Source organism: Halichoeres trimaculatus, unplaced genomic scaffold (assembly GCF_033239565.1).
Source record: "Halichoeres trimaculatus isolate MK-OKI-2021-1 unplaced genomic scaffold, fHalTri1.1 fHalTri1_scaffold_4, whole genome shotgun sequence".
Lineage (NCBI taxonomy): Eukaryota > Metazoa > Chordata > Actinopteri > Labriformes > Labridae > Halichoeres > Halichoeres trimaculatus.
Window position 1 is genome coordinate 26,912,655 of NW_027437182.1, and position 19,950 is coordinate 26,932,604.

Below are 19,950 nucleotides of genomic sequence, written 5' to 3' on the forward strand. Positions count from 1 at the left end.
CAGCTATTTTTCAATGGATTTCAGAAAACAATTGTCCCATCAGAGGATTCACTCTGCAGCCCCTCTGATACAAATGTTAAAAGGATGTGTTATAAGGAGACATACTTGTTTATGTGTTCATTTACCTTCTCACTTTGGAGCTGTTGAATAAATAAAGCATCACACAGAGATAATGAGTCAATCTTGTTCTGAGGTTCCACGCTGTCAAAAACTAAACCAGACACAGATGAAATCATCAACCCCCTCCAACATTTTATTTTTATTTATGTGGCAGGCCTATTTCTTGTTACAGTGAATGCTTGTAGTGATGATTCATCCACAGTTTAGGGCTCCAAAGTTATCCTTAAAAATCACAAAGAAGAAAAATCTGTCTTTGTGTGAATTATTTCAAAGATAATGTAAACTAAACAGATCTAATATTGCTTGTATTTATATAGAAAATTGTTTTCACAAAAGTGCAGCTCTGAAGAGAAAATAAATGATTTCGAAATTGCAGCAATTTATACTATTAACAATATAGAGTAGACCTGACAGGGAGATGCCAAACAGATCTCCACACAAGCAGCAGAGAGATGAAAGCCCTTCAAATAGCGACCATGCTAGCTTCTTTTGTTATTGCCTTGCCAAATAAAAACAGAACAAACAGCACACAATCATTTCTTAAAGAACATTTCAAACCAAAAACAACAGTTCCCCTATCAAAACTGTCAAAACTGAAATACATGATATATTGTGCATATTGAGATTAAATGTAGTTGAGTATCAACAAAAGCTGTACTAAGTGGTACCAATTTGTACCAAGCGTCATGTTCCATGCGAAATAAAAATACAGTTATAAAAGCAAATCAGTCCCTGGCATTTAGAGTTAAAAGGCACTTTGAAAGACCAGCAGCTCATTAGCTGACTGATATAAATACACTTGATAACTGAGTGTCACAGTAATTTCACAAAAAGTCAGAATAAAATGATTTGTAGGTTTCCTGAAACACCAAATAAAGTGGCAGCTTTTCCTCAAGCCAGGACATATTACTACTGTAGGAAAAAATATAAAACCTCTCTCCTGAGATCTGCACAAAGTGCACTTAGTTTCTTATTTGTAGTTTTTCCAGGACAGTAACCACTTACTGTCCTTTCTTGAATAAAAAGTGCAAAAATTTGTGTTTAGACAAGTCAAAAACTGGCAGCTAGAAAAAAAATGTCTGCACCTTTTCTGCTACTTTGGATTTTTGAGATCCTAAAAATAATTTAAATGTTAAAAACTGTCTTCCAGGCATTTCTACAGCTTCTCTGGGTCTTCACTGGCAATCTGTACAGATACTTATTTGTTACCTGACTATAGCAGTAAGGGGAAAAGGGAGACAAAAACCACACTGATGAAAAGAAAAGATAGAAATCAAACTCCTACATATTTCTGAGTTACTCAGTGAACGAAAGCTGGCTGGACTACAGGTATATGAATATATTATTTGTCGTTGATTAATACAAAACATGCTTATATTTGCATAAACTTCTCTCTTTCAGAACTCTTTCATCTTCTTGACAAACCCTGACTTGGTAACAATAAAAATGTGCAAACACCATAAAAAACAAACGCCACAAATCGACAACAAAAGAACTATTGTGAATTAACCAATAAATGAAAAAAAGTCTTGGGAACAATAGCTCGCTGTAGCTGGAAATTAACAGTCATTAAACTGCTGTTTTTTAAGTGTTGCCACATTAATGTCATTATAGTGTCTTTGTGACCTCATGTTGATGCTTTGCTGGAGCAGTATCACGGGAAGTCACTTCCATCGTAGATGATGGGCTTCTCCATGGTCAGGTGGTATGCCACTTTCTTGGAGATGAATCTGTTGGGAGAAGGTTTGATGATCAAAGAAACGTAATCAGGTTAACTGGAACAAGATGCTGAGCTTAGGGGCAAACTCACACAAACACACACACTCACACAAATGCTGGACTATGAAAGGCAATGGTGGCAGGTGTTGAACTATTTCTGTGATTCATAATCAGGAGAGGAACACTAAATGAATATTTTTCTGATCCGAGTCGGTTCATCTTAGTGGTTACATACTTGTGAGAGCTTTGATAGAGGATGTGAGCTGATATATGGCTGTATTCTATGAGACTGCTGCAACTGATTGGTATCTGGGGACTCCTTCCCATCACATCCTGTGCTGATCTGTCTTGTTTGCGTGTAAATTATTTGTAGAAACATAAACAATCTACATAAATTATATATTCACTGCTCTAATTATCTCCTATTATGCTGTCTGGAGGATGCTGCTTCCAAGCCCCTGGAGGGTTTTTAGGCAGTTCTCCTTCGCATTTCCATGTAATTAAATTGTCTTCGTAGTCAGATGCTTTTATGAATGAATGAAATAAAAATGAAATGAAATGCCAGAAGTTCAATACCGTGAAAATGAGTTGTCGAAGATGAGTGTGTAGAGGCCGGGGTTTCGCACTTTGAGCTGTCCTTGTATTGTCTCTTTGTGAGAATTACAGCGAGTTAGAGGAATCAGGACCTGAGAAAAGAACAGAAACATTTGTCTGAAGTGAAACTTAATGTCCAGGTTAAAGATTTGTTGTAATCAGCAGACCTACTTTTCCACCCCAGTACTGTTTTGATGACATTACCTCACATGACCCTTAATGCTGGGGAATAAAATCATAAATATAACAATGTAAAACAAAAACAACAATTGAAACATATTAATGATCAGGAAAGACCCAAAAGTCAAATCAGGAAACGTGTCCCAGGTGAGGATGGGGTGGGAATCTAAGAGGAAAGTTCAGAACTGAATCACAGCGTCTGACATTTTTGAGAGCAGGATGTTTACTTCAGCCTGCGGTCAGCAAAATTTGAAGGATCAAGCAAATAGTCCTGCTCTCTGCAGGGAGTGCTGAATCTGTCCATTGTGTTTGGTAATAACTTATATTTGTTGTTTCAATGAGTTTTGAAGTGGGTGTGATTTTTTAGAATAGAAAACCATTTCCCTCAGCCTGGTGATGTTTTCTTGAATAAAATCATTAAAATTGTATTGTCGAAGATTGTTTTTTTCCTTTTCTTGACATTTCTAAAGCAGACTGTAAGACTGGTGCCACTGCGTTTTATAAAGGATCTTTTCTGTGCAGGTCTGTAGGTTTTATGTAGCTCCACTGGTCAAGATTCACACATTAAATGTATTTACCTTTGACTGCTCCACTTGGGTGTCAGCTGATTCCCTGTAAACCACACTAAATGAAATGCTCTTTGGTTCTGAGGAAAACATCCAGCTGATGGTCGGCCCGCTATCCTCCATTGCGATAGTGATCACACTGTAACAACTAGACTTGATGAAGAGTTCCCGGGAACCATCGCCAAACTGAGCAATGTCCTCAATTCTGAGAGGGACAGCCACCCTGCGAGAAGAAAAATGAACAAGGGGGATTTAAAAACTGAGACTCATCAGTTAAAAACACAAACAGATAAAGTAATTCAAAGAGGAGACACACGTGACTTCTCCTGATCTGAGGAGGTTGATTTCTGAGTCTTGAACCGTTGGAATGTGGTCTTCAGTATCATCAGGGGTCACATCTCCTGTGCTCCTGCAAAATACAAAACATATCTTTGAGGTTTCTGACTCTTTAGTGGATAACAAAACTAATGTCAAAAAGCTGTTATTCAATACTTTAGGTATAAAATATAAAGACATAAAGTTTCTCAGTGCAGCAAACAATAAAAAAAACAAATGTTTGGCTGATATTCCCCAGATTTATGATTCTGTACAAAAGCTATAAAATGTAAAAAACTAAGTATCATCGCTCATTTTTTTTTAATTATACCAGTTTTTGAGGGTTTTATGCCAATTAAGACATAATGTATAATCATAGCATTCAGTCTCATTGAAGCAGATGTTCAAAGCTGATCAATGTTGTAATATGTTTATGTAAACAAGTTTCCATTCACATATCACAAATAATTAACCACTTTATAAAATGTCAGATACTAGATTCTGCTATATATTTCGACTAACTGACATCCAATGTAGATGTTCAATCAAAGCACAGTGTGACATACTGCATCATAAAAATGACCACTTGCACTCAGTCTTAACCCCAACCACCTGCCTTGCTGAAATAAACATATTTCCCTCACATGTCCAGAGCTCCTGGAGGCCGTTGATCTTGTTCTCCCTCCACGGAGCCTCCTGTGGTTTGGGAAGTGGAGTCACTGTCATAGACACCGTTCACTTCTTCTTCTGTTATTATGTCAAAAGCTCCATCCTCAGCTTTGGTACTTGGGTCTGACACTGGGAGATCAAGGATGAATGAAATTAGCTCCTGGATTGTTAGGTACTTCAGCTTTTATGCTACAGACTCTGAATAAATCTATGAAAAGTCACAATGTTTATTAAGACGGTAAAATATGAACAAAAACAATAATTTTATTTTCTGACAGTTTTCTTCTCCAAACAGAAATGTCCCCTACTTCCCTTTTGCCTGTTTAATACAAACAGCTGATACTGGTTTCTGTCCTTGTTCCTCAATATCATAAGGTCAGTCTCCTCACTTCTGCTTCCCAGTTAACCTGCAGAGAAGTTCCTCCCACGTGTTTCTCTTCCTAGATTGCTTCTCACCTGTTACCCTGGGAGTGGGTTTATATGGTGCAGGTTCAGGAGGTGGCTGAGGCCCGGCCCCTGGCGGAGGAGGCTGGGTGTCTGAAGGACTCAGCTCTGCCTCTGTGAACCTCTCCACCACTGCGCTGTGCTGGGTGTAACAGTCTTTGCAGCAGCGCTCCTTCTTCCCGCTGTGCTTGGTCATTACAAAATTGTTGCTGCAGTAGTAGCAGAAGATGCGACCACAAAGCCTAAAAATATATATCAAACAAAATTAGGTTATTCCATTCAAGTGTAGGGATACTTTAACATCTAATTGATAACTAAATCAATTGAGGGATTCTTTGTGCGTCACCTGCAGTGATGTCTGCGTAGCCACCATGTGAACTGGCCCTGGCAGCTGAGGCAATGTGTGGTTTCTTTGTCCAACCACCAGCGCTCCTCTGCTCGTAGTTTCTGCTCAAACTCTAGAGCATCCGATTTCTGCCACAGTGCATCTTTATCCCTGATGAATAAACAAAAAATAGTCAATGCATGGCATTGCAGTTTCTATCTCAAACAAGACTGGAACTTTACCACTGGTTCAGATTCGTGTTGTATCATTTGTACCCCATCGTTTCACACACTAAACAAATGAGCTGGAATTTCATGCTACAAAGTCATTGTTCCTAAAATAATTACCTGAGAAGAAGAACAAAGGGGTGCATGAAACAAAAGTACAACCAGACTGTTTTTATGAAGACACATCCCCATGGACTTCCTTGCCTCTCTTTCAGACTCAGTAAATTATCTCAGATTTCAAAGAATCCTTTTTCTTTACTTGTGCTCCTCACCCCTAATTCCCCCCCATCAATGTGAAGAGTGACAAGATCAGAAAACTACAATATCAAAGAGCAGGCAGCAACCAAACATAACAAGGTGCAGACTCTCTTAGGGGAAAATGAACTTTAACCTTTTCCTCATTAAAACAAACTCTATTCCTGTTCAACCTATTCCTGTGAACTACAGACAGCTGCTCCTCGTACCTTATAAGCTCAATGAGGCGCTCCTCAAGGTTGGTCTTGGTTCTGTTGAGGTCATCGATCTCTGCAGTCAGCGCCAGGCTCTCGCTTTGTTTGGCAGCTTCTGTTGTGTGGAGTTTTTGTCTTAATTCCTCGCAGACCTTTTGTAAAGCAAGCTCTGCTCCTTCAGCCCTGAAGACGGAAAACTTGAACATAAGTCTTTAGTGTAGCACGATAAGATGCAGACTGAGGGTATCTCTGATTATAAACACACCTGGTTACTGCATTTCTCAGCTGCTGAATCTCACCCTCGCTCTCTCGGATGGTCGTTTCTGTCTTCGTGATGTGAGCATCTTTCTCGCAGCTGAGATGCAAATACTGCTCGTTTACGGCCTTAATTAGAAAATACAGGAACAAACATTAAAAATGTACACCCTCACAGAAAAATCAATGAGGCGCCTCAAACTAAAGGACATTAAAAACCTATTATTCAGCTCCAGATCCTTTCACTTAAATCTACAAAAAATCAAACCACGGGAAAAAATATGAGCTCATGAGGCTTTCATTGTGCTATTGATTGCTTTAGCGCTGTTTCACTGCAGTGATTTTTGCAAGTATGTAACCCTCTGCAATCAAAGGAAACTGCTCATGCAATCAAAATGTTCCATTATAAAAAACCTGTATTCACAAAAAGCCCAATTTCACTGATGTAATCATGTATTAGTAATGAGCACTCAAATACGTGCTTTGTGTGTTGTGCCTTCATTTTATATAAATGTGAAAGTGCGTGTTCCAGGCTATGTATAGATGTTGCACTTTTAACCTCCACCCACACATTTTCTTCATCATTTATGGTTTTAACAAGACTCATAAAGCTGAGCTAGAAACACATTTCTCCTATTGATGGTTATCTTTTTAAATATAGCCACATCTCAGTGAAGATATGTGCCCTGATAAGGTCTCAGATCACTTGGTACCACCTACTGGTTTCTTGTTATTTTATGCAGATGAACACTTTAAAGACACAAACCTCTAGTTCAGTCACTTTGGCCTGCAAGGTGGACACATTCTTCAGCTCCTCCTGCAGCTGAGCTTTCATCCTCTCTAGCTGCTCATTCGTATGCTGTAATGTAAAAATTTCAAAAAGGGAATAGAAATGCTTTAAGACAAATGCTAATGATAGCTTTTAAAAATAAAGATGGGAATTCTAGGGATGAGAAAATTCTGGTTTATATCTCCTAAAAAAGACACAAGTATTGACTAAATCGATGGTAAGAAGCCTTTAAAACCTTTTTTATGTTAATGCAAAAATCAATAAACTGGAGAACATTCAAGAAAAAGCACACCAACCCTATTCAAATAGGACTTGTGAAAAAACCCTTGAGCGAAAAAGCCCCAAAGCAAGAGTGACTATTATGTTTGTTTTGCAAGTCAAGATGAACATGCTGTGACTAACTCACCTTCATTTGAACCTGGTGATTCATACTCTCAGAGCTCAACTGGAACTTGATGGCCTCTGCCTCCTCTCTGCTGGAGTCCTTGGCACTCTGGATTTGTTTCTTGGCTTCTTCCAGCTGCTGTTGGAGCGTGGGAATAGTGTCTTGAAGTTTCTCCTTCTGTTTTATCTCCTCTTTCAGTTTAGTATTCTCCTCTCGTAGTTCTGACATGCTCTCTCCCAGCCTCTCCACCTCTTCCTCTAGCTCTTCAATCTTTGCAGCATCCCCTACCAAATACTCTCTGGCCTCCTCTTTCTCTGCGCTGAGCTTACAGATGGTGATCCCCAGTTCAGCCATCTCAGTGTTGGCTCTGTGCAGACCCTCTCGTGTCTCGTTGTTCTCTGACACTAGTCTGTCATTTTCTGCCTTGAGGGTTGACAGCTGTTCTCGAAGAGCTGCTGCCGAAATAACCAACTCAGCGTGTGCGGCTACTTCTTTATCGCGCTGCTCGATCAGGGCCTCTTCTCTCTTCTTGCACTCCATTAGCTCCTGTACATGCTGCTGATTCAGTGTCTCTGCCTGGGCTTTGAGCTGCTCAGTCAGAGTCCTGAGCTCATCTCTCTGGGCCTCTGTCACCTCTAACTGTGTTCTTGATTTTAGCTTTTCCTCCTCTGACCTCTGTACCTGCACCCTAAGGTCCAGGATCTCCCCCTGGAGCCTGGCTACATCTTTCGTACTCAGCTCCAGCTGGCCCTCAACCATAGCCAGTCTGGCTGCCACTTCCTGGTTTTCTTTTGACTGGATTGCGCTTCTCTCCAGCTGAGATTTCTCCATCACCTGCTTCTCAGAGGTTACTCTTTCTATCACTTCTGTCTGTTTGACTATCGTGGCCTCTGAATTAGCTTTTGCAATCTCCAGTTCTTTCTCTCTGGCCTCCAAAGCTTTTAACCTTGACTGCATCTCAACAAGGTCATTTTCTTTACTCTCTAGCTGTGCCTCTTTGGCTTGTAGCTGCTCCTGAAGGCTTGCTTCATTGTCGCGTGATGCACTTAAGTTCTTCTCCAACTCTCCGATCTGGCCGTGAACACTCTTCAGGTCGGCTTGCATGCGGCTAAGAGCTGCTTTGACCTTGTCCTGCTCCTCTCTCAGACTCTGGTTCTCCTGCACCAGTCGCTTCGAAGTGTCCTCTGAGAGCTTTGCTGCGATTGTCGCTCGCTGAAGACTCTCATCTAGCTTGCGGTTTTCTTCACGCAAGTGCTTTTCTTTTTCATCCACTGTCAACTTAGTATCATCCAGCTGGCCGCGAAGCTGCTTCTCAGAAGCCCTCAGAGCTACCAATTCAGCTTCAAGTCCCACTCTGTTTTCTGCCATCTCCTTCATCAGCTCCTCGTTCTTCTTTGACGTGCCAAGCAGTTTCTCATGGAGCTCCATTAGATTAGAGCACTGAGTCCTGTAGTCATCCACCTTGATGGACTGTTCCTTGACACTTCCTTCCAGCTCAACAAGGCTGGAGGTCAGTTTGTCTCTCTCTGTGCTCAGGCCTTGGTTTTTGGCTTCTAGCTTTTGTAGTGCCTTACAGCTCGAAGCTAGTTCTGCTTCCGTTCTCCTTAATTGCTCCTCAAGAGCAGCGACTTCTGCCTCTTGTGACTCCTTTAAGCCACCAGCCATCTTCTGCATTTCATCTTTATCTTGGTGTGCCTTCTTCTTCACCTCCTCTACCTCCTCTTCCTTCTGTTCCAGAGATCGTTGGAGGTCCTGCAGCTGCCTCTGTAGGTTGCTCGCCTCCTTTTCTCTCACAGACAAGGCCCCCTGCAGCTTATCAAGTGCACTACACTGCTCCTCCACTTGGGCAGCCAACTTTGACTTCTCTTCGGACACTGATGTGACTAATGCTTCGAGTTTTGTTTCAACATTCCTTGCAGCCGCTTCCTTCGCTCTGAGCTCCTCCTCTATCCTTTCTGCGTGTCTCCTTTTCTCCTCTGCTTCAGCTACAGCTACAATCTTCCCTTTCTCTGCTTCTTTCAATCTGTCCAGCAGCTCGTGTATCTTCTGCGCTGAATCAAAGTGACTGGCTGCTTGCTGGCCCTTCTCATTTAGAACTCCGTCCAACTTGGCCAGGAGCTCTATGTTCTTCCCTTCAGCAGCTGACAGCTTTTCCTGGAGCAGTTGTTGCTCACCTTCCCTGGCTTTTTCCAGAGTCCTGAGTGCTTCCACCTCCCTGGACAAGGCCTCCTTTTTCCCCTGCAGAGCCTTGAATTCTCCCTGCAAACCCTGCTGCTGCTCTTGAGCAGCTAGGGACATGTCTAACTGCCTCTGGAGCTCCACAACTACTCCTCGAAGCTCAGCAGCCTCTCCGCCCAATTGCTTCATCTTATCTTCGAGCTCTCGCTGGTTCAGCTCAGATCGGTCCAGCTCAAGACGAAGGTTCTCAACTGTGCTGTCATCTTCTGTGCAAACAGGCAGAGACTCATTCAGGTCGTTCAGCAGACCCTGGCCGTAGTCAGGACTGTAGGGGAATTCAGGAGCTTGCTAGATATTTGGAAGAGAAGGGGGAGATAGATGACCTTAAATAATACTACTTTGAAGTTAGTATTAAATAAAAGGATGTTAATGATTGACTTATCATTACCTGGGAATAGGAGCTGGCCAAACTGTTAATACTTGAGCTACGACTGGGTGGTTTCCAGAAGTGTCCGGGTGAATTTGCACTCCCCAGTGTCCGTCTGTTGATCAGAGAAGAAAGCTTATTGAAAACTGTACACATGAGCTTCAAACTCTACACACTGACGCATTTTTTTTCATAGTTATCTAGTAGTTCATTTACATGTCAGACACTTTTCTGTTCAACGTCCACTAAATTTTTTGTTGCCTTGTTTGATACCTTGCAAAAGTTGGCCAGGAGGCATCAAGATCATGCCCTCTTGAAGCTACATCAAACTGGACCTCATTTAGTTCGTACAGGTGATTGATTATGTCAACACTGAGGTGGGGCTTCAAGAAAGGGCTTCTTGCATAGTACCAGTCACTGCAGCAAAACAGAAAGGACAGAGGTTGAATTAGTACACAGACAAAAAGGTAGTTACAGTGAAAAAAATGTGCCTCATATTTAAATCTCGACATCTTAATTCAGGCCTATGTGAAACAGTGTCTACTATCAGGATATGGGACATAGTGTATTCTTATTCTTGCTTCAGTGCTTCAGCTCCTATATAGACTATAAAAGCGGGTAAGACCATCATTCAAATGATTTCTTCTTCCTACATTGCTGCTCTTTATTATGGCAATTTAAAAACTTTGTCCTAAACTGGAAAGTCAGACAGAGATTAATGCATGAGTGGATCTCATGAAGAGTTCCTTAGCAGTGGTTGATGTGAATGCAAACAAGTCAGAAAAGTAAATATTAAAATCAAATTACTTAAGTGAGTCAACAAAGCTAAATTACATTACCTTTTCAGTACAAAAACATGCTGAGCAGAGTCCCTCCATTATACCCTAGTCCTTTTTGAAAGCTTAATGTTCATAAATTCGGCCTTCAGCCTCTTTGTGGACAGTGACAGAGTCTCTGCCACAGGTCAGCCATGTAGTTAAATGGACAAAAATTCATAAGCTTAATAACCTCAAAAAGAAATGGCAATAAAAAAATGTGTATCCACTGTACAGCGTGCAGATAGAAAAATGAGGTACTCAGACCAAATCCATTCTTTAAACCTGGCTGTAACTTGATTATGTTTCATAGCTTAATGTGTTTTTTATTTAATGGGCATGTAAGTGTGTTAGTGGTTTCCTGTGCTTCTGCAGCCAGTCTCAAGCAGTCTCCTCCTGAACTATTTTTTATGCTCAGAATATTTTGAAGAAACACCAAAGATCAGCTGAAGTTTTACTTCCTGTGTATCAACGTGAAAGACACCTGTTTATAGCTGTATTTGAAGAAATTACTTTAAATATATTCTTTTAAAACCTATGTTAAAGTCAAACGCCAAATTTAAAACTGTCTTGTTATATTATAAGCTTTTATATTTTCTCTCTCTTTAATTTGCTTTTTAATGTCTTATCTAAAAATCTTTTTTGAGCGTGTTTTTCTGACCTTAATTGTGATTCTTTGAGACCATCTTGTGTTATGTGCGTTAAAAAGCTTGTTACTAAAATGTGCTGTTCAAATAAACTTTGCACGTCTTGCGTAACTATGAGTAACCTCTTATCTGTGGGGACTTGTGAAGACAAAGCAATGCATTTTATCTCTCTGATGATCTTGTCTTGCACATGTCCTGGCAAAGGTTTCCACAGAAATCAGTCTTATGAAACTGTCTTTCAGCTGTATTAGTCACTGAGAATTTGTGACAAAGGAATGCAAACAGATGTATTTTCGGCCTACATGAAAGTTATCAATGCCCTCACTGACCCATGTCAGCATCATCTGTACACAACCAAAACCAGTTCCCTTAGTTTTTTTTTTTGACTGCTCTCCAAGGTCAACAACCGCTGACTTCTCTGGAAATACCAATCTTATTCATTTAAAGGAAAACATGATGAAAAATAACATAACAACTCATCAACAACAATGAGTCTGCAAGGTACAAAAGGGGAAGGAGCACATTTGTTGGTCAATCTCACAACCCACACCCAACCTGAGTACGTCAGTTTTTTCGAATCACTCATCAGTTCTCAGACAACTTCGTAACATCAGTTGTGTTGTGAGATTTTTACCTTGTGACTCTGTGGTTCATCAGGCACTGCTGCAGGGTGTCAGCTAGTCGCTGATGTACAAGGGAGTAACGTATAAACGCTCGTCCTTTCCCCAGGGACGTCTTCAGCTGTCAAAGACATAAGAAGGCATTACATACATTTGTACGAATACTATGGTTAAACATTAAAACTTAAATTCCATAACCTTCATTGTAATTTTGTTTTCAAGTGCAAACAGTTGTGCTTTGAATGAGCAGTTGTTATACAATTTATGATGGAAAACGTGATTTAGCTCTTATTTCTACCTCATGTCCAATACCAGAAGAGAAACAATTAGACCATAAAGAAAAAGAAGAAAATGTTTTTTTTGTGGTGGTTTGAAAGAGTATTGTGACAGGCTCTTTGTGTATGTTGTGTCATGCCTGTAATATGAGGAACAGGACAAAAAAAGAAGCTAGGAAATGTTTTTGAGTCACCATGAGACATACGATTTCTCGGGTGATGTTATAATACAAACAATTAGTGTCTGACCAGTGCTCTAAGAATGATATCACTGTGAAAAACAACCACAGATGTCTCCAAACCTCCGTGATGGATTTGACAAAGCGGATCCCATCGTTGGCTCCCTTGACCTTTGCCAGACAGTCACTGAAGTAGTCCCAATAATCTTTTCTTGTACCAAGAAATGTGGTCTTTTCTTTCTGGTCAAACTGGAAAAGAGAGATGTACAGATACAGCTCTGCAGTTTTCGACTTATGCTATAGGCCATTTGGCAGACTTGCAAAATGTACAACCCGTGGACATGTTTCTTACTTCAATTTTCTTATTTTGAAGTTCACTTTTTTTGTTTCTTGTGTTAATACAATTCAAAAGGTAACAACCTAAAGAATACACACCTGAAGCAGGTACTCCAGTTTGTAGGAGAACTTGTGCAAGTTGGTACTATCATCAGTGATAGGCTCCCCACTTTCCCTGTACTCCTTCGCTAGCTCTGCAACTGCCTCTGATAATAAAAGCACAACAAAAAATCAAGCATGAGGTCTAATTAAGAAAATGTAATTAAGTGATAGATTTTTTCATTTAAAAAAAACTTAAAAGGCAGCAAAAGACATGCTTCTTGCAGATAAAGAACAGAAAAATGTGTTTTGAGCAAGAGAGGATCAGCCAGTCTTAAATCAGAACTAATGACCACACTTTGAAGGAGCAAACACCCCAGAATCAAACTTTAGGAATTTCAACAAGTCTCAATGCCAAGATAGTTATCTAACCCTAGTTATCTAACAACATTGTGTACTTCCAGCATTTTAGTTATATTCAAAACTGAACGGTGCTGATGGTGAAACTTCAAATCTCTTCCATTGTTTTCTACTTCAGCCTTGAAAAGTAGCTTGTTTTTTGAAACACAACCACTTGCCTCGTATCCACCGCAAACACTGGAAGGACAACTGTGATGGGTGCACCCGCAGTACACACTTTTTGTCCCGCTGCATGCTAATGGAGGTTCTTACCACACCCTGAATACACGGACTTCAGATCAGATGCTCTATTTCCTCCAAAGGATTTGAAGCCAAGGAAAGCTAGGATAGTTTCAGGCATGAAAATCGTAACCAAATTTGACGCTGAGCTTGAGATCATTACATAAGGGCAAACCTCTCTATGTCCTATTTCTCCCAGCCTTAGTCTGACCATGGCAGCCTGCAGCCAACCTATTCACACACAAACACAGGGACTGACACCCACATAAAGCTGACGTACCATGCAGATCTCTGATAATCCTCTGGAGTTGGCTCTCCCCAGCAGTAGCCCCAGCAGCCATGGTCCCTCCACACACTCCCTGGCAACCAGGGGTCACAGGGTCACATCCAGTCTGCTGAATCAGAGAGTCAGAGCTGGTCAGAAACAAAACGTGAATGCTCAAACATACTGTACTCTCTACATCGCACATGGACATAGTAATATATAAAATTGTATTATACATGTATAAAAATTCTGCTTTTCTGTTGGATACGTGTTCTGCAGATCTGTAAGTCTGACAGACAAGTAATTTGTTATTTATGCATGTTTCTTTGAGTAACAAACTCAATCCTTCTGTAATCTTGTCAAAATATTTTATATGAATAAAATTTGATTAAATATCTCTGCATAAAGATCTATCGGTCAGTAGTTATAATAGGTTATACATTGTAACAATTTATGGTTTTTGCTTTGACTCCAATGTTTTCAACACCCCAACACTATATAATATGGAAGTACAATAAACAATCCAATGAGCTATAGAACATTAGGCAGCAAACAATGCATTAAACAGGGCATGATTAAGACATGCTAATGCTGCAAAAGGCTTTTAGGAAGTAAACAAAGCAACGCGCATTCTGTATTCCAACGCAATACGTTACATTGTACTGTAAGTGTAAATCAGAACAGAAGCTACATTTTGATTTACAAGTACTGACACTGTGGCACCGTTTACAGAAGCGCACTGTCGTCTTATTACATGACATTTGTTTACCCCATAGCTAAGTAGGTTGAGGTGAAGTGGTTATAAAAGCCAGTGACACATAATATGGTATTGTTTTTTTCTATCAAGTATCGCTTTTACAAGTGCAAAAATTTACTATTTAATGTATACACGTCAACAACAACAACGGCAGTGGAAAAACTCAAGAGGTCTAAATCGACTTTTGCATTCTTGTGTCTGTGTAAGACGTTTTTAGCTTGGACAAAGTGATCCTTCGACAGATATTTAAAAGTCACCGTAACCTCACAAGAAACCGTTGTCTTGTTAAACAAATGTATAAAGAGTATTGGAAATGAGAAGTATTAAGAATAAACTTAGACATACTCTTAAGTATTTGACTCAAGTCCATAAGAATCCAGCTCGTTTTTCTGTGCACAGAAACTTGTTGGGAGTTTTGTAACTGACGTTGAGCCGTCCACTGGCAAGACGATATGCTGCCTCACAGCCAATGACAGCGAGGCTAATGGGCGGGACTTCTTAACTCCGTAGTTTGGTTGCCGTGACAGAGTAAACAGAGGTGTCATGTGATCCTCGTTATTCATAAATATTTGCCCCCTCATGTTATACAGTGAACATAATTGGGGATCTTTGACAGCAGGACACCGACAAAATTATCCAAGGTTCAAATGCAATAAGAGGTATGTATGGTTTTCATGGGTTTCTGCAAGGTTAAGTTCATATAAACCACGATTTTACAGATTATGAAATTTCAGTTCAAACCCCAAAAGTACAAGTCACTTACAAACTGAAACTGAAGTTTTAAATATTTTTTTAAAAGCCAGCAATTAAAAACGGTCAATTGCATAATAATAATGATAATAATAATAATAATAATAATAATAATAATAATAATAATAATAATAATAATAATAAAAAACTCGAAATGTACACCAACTACATAAAAACCCAATAGTGGGGGTAGCCCAGACAGTACAAGAACCAGACAGAATGGTAGGAAAAATAAAATCACTGAAAGTAAGAAAATTCATAGACATAGCAGACATAAAAAAAGATTAAATTTATAATCATAATAGTAAAAGCCAGAAGTTTAGATAAAATTACCAATGTTAAGTGTAAGAGTTTTGACAACTAGTAAAAATGATATAAATGTATATTGAAAAAAAAGTGATGATTGATAAACACAACTTCTTAGAATTTTAAGACCAGTTGAAAATTCTCACCAATTTACCGTACATTTACACTCTATGTTAGATTCTACCCAACAAGGTTCCAAGAAGAGTTTTAAAATGTAAAAAGGGGAAATGGGAGTGAGACAAAACACACACACACACACACACACACACACACACACACACACACACACACACACACACACACACACACACACACACACACACACACACACACACACACACACACACACACAAAAACCAGAGCCTTTAAAAGCAGAAGTCTGCACAAAATGTGGATTTAATGTCATTCTATGTCAGGTATTAAAACTGTCATGACTTCCCAATAGTAAAGTTAAGAAAGCTTTCTCTCAGCGAACGTAGTTGTAGTGTTGAGCTACATAAGCAAGGCCCTCGCTGCTGAGATTGGACACAGACAGTCATTTAAAAAATTTTAAAGGTCCTGAGGGTTATGTAGCACAAAAGTCAAGTGGTAGACCCAGAAAGATTTCACCAGCGCTGAGCCAGAGGATCCGACTGGCTGTCCTTTAAGACACGGGGCAATCCTCAATCCAAATTAAGGCCCTTACTGGTGCTAACTGCAGCCCAATAACCATCAGATGTCATCTGTGAGAGAAGGGCTTTAAAATAAAGAAAAATTCAAAAGCCTGATCTCCTTCGACACCTCAAAATTCCCTATTTGGGCTTTGCAGGAGAGCACCAACCATGGGACATTCATTGAAAGGTAGAAGAAAGTTTTGCCCTATGATGAGAAAAAATTGAACCTTGACCGTCCTGATGACTTTCAATGTCACTGGGATGACAAGGAGATCCCACTCAAGATGTTTTCTATGCTGCACAGCTGAGGGGGCGTCATCGTGACCCGGGGTGCTTTTTCCTTCAATGGGACAATGGAGCTTCAGGTTGTACAGGGGTTGTCAAATGACTATGTGGCTATGTGGCGTTACAGGGTGCTACCTTCATGACTGAGGGCCCTTATCTGTGTGGAAATGACCGTGTTTTTCAACAGTTCACAATACCCATTTGGGAATAGATGCCACAGGAAGTCTACAAGAAATTGACATTGATTCCAGACAATGAACGCCCTCCATGAAGCCATCTTCACCACCTGGAGCCTCCTGGAAACACTTGCATCAGGCACTCCTAAACAAAATTAAAGGAACAAATAAAACAAATCTGGAGGAGCTACTCATAGCTAGATCATTTTCAGAAGCTTTTATTTCTATTTAGGTGCTTTTTACACACTTTTTTTTTTTTTTTTTTTAGCCAGGGTGTTAGCGTTTAATTTTCTGATGAACAGCCTGTTTCAGATTAATTGTTGTGTTCCATAAACTGCATGCTCACCTCTCTCTTTCCTTTTTTTTTTTTTTTGTATCTCGCTCTGATTTCTTCTTTTTGCATTTTGAAACTCCACTTTAAACCTGTTAAAGATCTAACAGTGCAATTTTGCAACTGGTCTTAAAATTTTGATCAGGTGTTTATTAACATCAATAATATAAAACAGTCATAAAACATAGAAGATTATTTCACAAAAAAAAAATCAGGTAAATGAAACGGTTAAAATAAGCAACATATAAAAAGTCGAAATAGGGTAAAACACAAAGGCAGTACTTGTGCTTTGAGAAATAATGAGCTGTTAGTGGAGAAACCCATCCTACGTCTGCCAGTAGTGCCAAGCCAACTACTACCTGGTGCTTGAAGTCCTAAAACCAGCACACCCTCATAACATGATTCAAAGAGAGTTAAGCTCTTGCTTTTAAAAACAATTAAGTTTTGAAACCATTTCATATAGTCTCAAAACATTTTCACAGTGCTCAAGAGTGTTCAAGAATACATGGTTGTGCTGTGTTTATTTAGGGAACGATATTTACATTTTCTTCACTCACATGCTACATGTTTCAAGATTTGCACTTTTAAGGTAATAGGAACAAAAAAAGGAACAACCAAAAGTACCTGAAGACCAGTGCCAGGTCAGTCAGTTACACCAAAAATGAACCTAAGTACAATGCTGAAGTAAGTTTTATTTGTTTCTGTCTGTTGGTGTTTATTATTTGTGATGTGAAACTGAAACTAAATAACCTGCCATAGCGATCAGAGGTTTCTGTTTTTGTGGAACCAAACATTCATACCAAACCGGAACAGAAAACAGTACTCAGCCTGAATATATTACAGGTACCTCTGTGTGAGCTCTTGTTTCAGTCATCAGAAGGTATAACACAAAACACCACCTCCACCACTCTGCAGCAGGTTGGTCATAAATGTCTTTTCCATCTTGTTTATGTTTGATTAAACAGAGGATTTATTTGTTTGACATTTAAAAAGACATTAATTGATGAACTGTGAAACCTATAGCCCTTGTTCAATTTTTTGTCTGTTTTTCGTTTAAGGTAGCAGTGACCAGAAATGAATGACTCTGTCAATAACAGCTTGGAATATGACTATTTCTATGAGGATGGAGTCTGTGAAAAATATCAGGTAGTCAAAGTTGGATCCTATGCTGTTCCCATCTTCTTCTCCATTGTGATCACACTGAGCCTCACAGGAAACATCCTTGTGCTCGTAATCCTGGGTCTATATGAAGACCTGAAGTCTCTCACAAACATTTTCATCCTCAACCTGGCCATCTCAGACCTCATCTTCACCACTGGCCTTCCATTCTGGGCAATTTACCACATCTGGGGGTGGTTGTTTTCAGAGACCCTGTGCAAAATGGTGTCTTTTGTTTTCTTTACTGGGTTTTTCAGCAGCATCCTCTTCCTGACCGGCATGACTATCTACAGGTATCTGTCTGTAGTCCACCCTCTTCTCTGCATAAAGACAAAGAGCTTCAGCACAGGGTTTTTTGTGTCTTTCCTCCTGTGGATGATCAGCATTGGAGCAGCTATGCCTTCCTTGCTTTACAGTTCGGTAGTCTTGGTCCCCCACAGAGATGGACACTCTTTGGGCTGTGAGTATGAGACACACCAGCTAAAAAACATTGCTGTCATCCAACAGAATGTTTTCTTCTTGTTTGCTTTTGCAGTGATAGCTCTCTGCTACATTCGAATACTTGGAAGGATCATGAAGGCAAGATCGAACACAAAGAACAGAGCTATTAAACTAGTCTTCTGTATCGTTGCTGTGTTCTTTCTCGGCTGGGTGCCTTATAATGTGGTCATCTTTCTGAGGATTTTATCTGAGAATCTGGTCGAACCATTTCATGAGTGTGACACAAGCATACAGCTGGACTATGCATACTTTGTGTGCAGGTTCATTGCTTTCTCCCACTGCTGCCTGAACCCTGTGTTTTATGCTCTTGTTGGTGTAAAGTTTAGGAGTCATTTAAAGTCTATCCTGCACCGTATGCGCATCTGCAGAATCACAGTCGAGGAACAGCAGGCTACAGTGCGAACTTTCTCTCGAGGATCAATGTACTAGTTTTACTGCACGCATTCATTTATTTCTTTTAGCTGCTGCCCTGCTAATCTTATAATGGGTCCAAAGTGCATTAAAACTAATTAACGTTTTGATCTGAAGTCTGCTTTTAAATGCTGTGTGTGCTAAACATTTGTCATAAATGCAGCTTGAATTGACAGCCATGTAGTAGAAAAAGATGATTAAAATAAGAACACATAAAATATTCAAATACTCACTGCTCTTTGCTGTATGAGATGAGTAGTTAAGTTCTTTTTCTAGCTTTTTTCTATATAGTATCATATGGAGAACTTTGTAAATTTGTTCAAGAAGAATAAGTTCAACAAATAAACATATTTTTCCTTCTTGTCCTCATTGTTTTTATGCATATGTACAGAAGCAGATTCTGGATGAATTCTTTAGTTTGACACAGTGTTTTATATATGTTTTGTCTTGGCATTATGTTGCTGCAGAAGTTACTTTTTTTTTTTGTTTGTTTGTTTGTTTGTTAAATGGCCTCACAGCAAGAAGGTCACAAATTCAATTCTCAGCTTGGCCGGTGGGCCTTTCTGTGTGGAGTTTGCATGTTCTCTCCGGGTACTCCAGCTTCCTCCCACAGTCCAAAAACATGCTCACCAGGTTAGTTGGTCACTCTAAATTGTCCCGAGGTGTGAGTGTGTGAGTGAATGATTGTCTGTCTCTATGTGTCAGCCCTGTGATTGACTGGCGACCAGTCCAGGGTGTACCCCGCCTCTCGCCCAATGACAGCTGGGAAAGGCTCCAGCCACCAGCGACCCTGAACAGGATAAGTGGTTCAGAAAATGAATGAATGAATGAATGAAATCTGAGACTGTATAAAATAAAATATCACAACCACCGTTATCCTGAATGAAGCCAAAAACATAAAGCTTCTCCTTTATACCAGCTGTTTTGTCTTAAAAGTAAAAGTAGAAAATCATAACTACAACAATTTATATCCAAGCATTCACTATGGCAAGAAGTTTCATTTTAACGAATTGGTTGAATTTAAAAAGTGGATGATGGACACGTCTGTTGACAAATGCAGTCTCTACTATGTTCTTTACCAGATTAACAGAGTAAAGGAGACGGGTTGTGATGACCAATGAAAGAAGAGAAATTGAACTTTTCACAACTGTTACAGCCTCAAAT

General features: G+C 39.8%; 2 protein-coding genes across 5 annotated transcripts; one reads left to right on the forward strand and one right to left on the reverse strand.

The window, feature by feature from the left end:
* fyco1a (FYVE and coiled-coil domain autophagy adaptor 1a) lies at window positions 1-14,631 on the reverse strand. Of its 2 annotated transcripts, none has more exons than XM_074668085.1 (18): window positions 14,561-14,631; window positions 13,474-13,588; window positions 12,615-12,721; window positions 12,303-12,428; window positions 11,740-11,846; window positions 9,917-10,060; window positions 9,665-9,758; window positions 7,060-9,564; window positions 6,630-6,722; window positions 5,874-5,992; window positions 5,624-5,791; window positions 4,954-5,103; window positions 4,620-4,849; window positions 4,139-4,292; window positions 3,496-3,588; window positions 3,192-3,402; window positions 2,416-2,525; window positions 1-1,850 (listed from the first exon to the last, which is right to left on the reverse strand). In XM_074668085.1, exons 2-18 carry the CDS (start codon window positions 13,532-13,534, stop codon window positions 1,775-1,777), a joined length of 4,548 nt encoding a protein of 1,515 aa, XP_074524186.1. In that variant the 5' UTR covers window positions 13,535-13,588; window positions 14,561-14,631; the 3' UTR covers window positions 1-1,774. The 2 variants fall into 2 exon arrangements, with proteins under 2 accessions (XP_074524186.1, XP_074524187.1); XM_074668086.1 differs by having other exon boundaries at window positions 13,474-13,585; window positions 14,561-14,623.
* Window positions 9,595-18,804, forward strand: xcr1a.1 (chemokine (C motif) receptor 1a, duplicate 1). Of its 3 annotated transcripts, none has more exons than XM_074668089.1 (2): window positions 9,595-9,620; window positions 17,814-18,804. In XM_074668089.1, the coding sequence occupies exons 1-2, from the start codon at window positions 9,595-9,597 to the stop codon at window positions 18,802-18,804; spliced, it is 1,017 nt and encodes a 338-aa protein (XP_074524190.1). The 3 variants fall into 3 exon arrangements, with proteins under 3 accessions (XP_074524190.1, XP_074524188.1, XP_074524189.1); XM_074668087.1 differs by lacking the exon at window positions 9,595-9,620 and adding an exon at window positions 17,592-17,634 and having other exon boundaries at window positions 17,775-18,804; XM_074668088.1 differs by lacking the exon at window positions 9,595-9,620 and adding an exon at window positions 17,602-17,634 and having other exon boundaries at window positions 17,779-18,804.
* The last annotated feature ends 1,146 nt before the right edge of the window (window positions 18,805-19,950 follow it).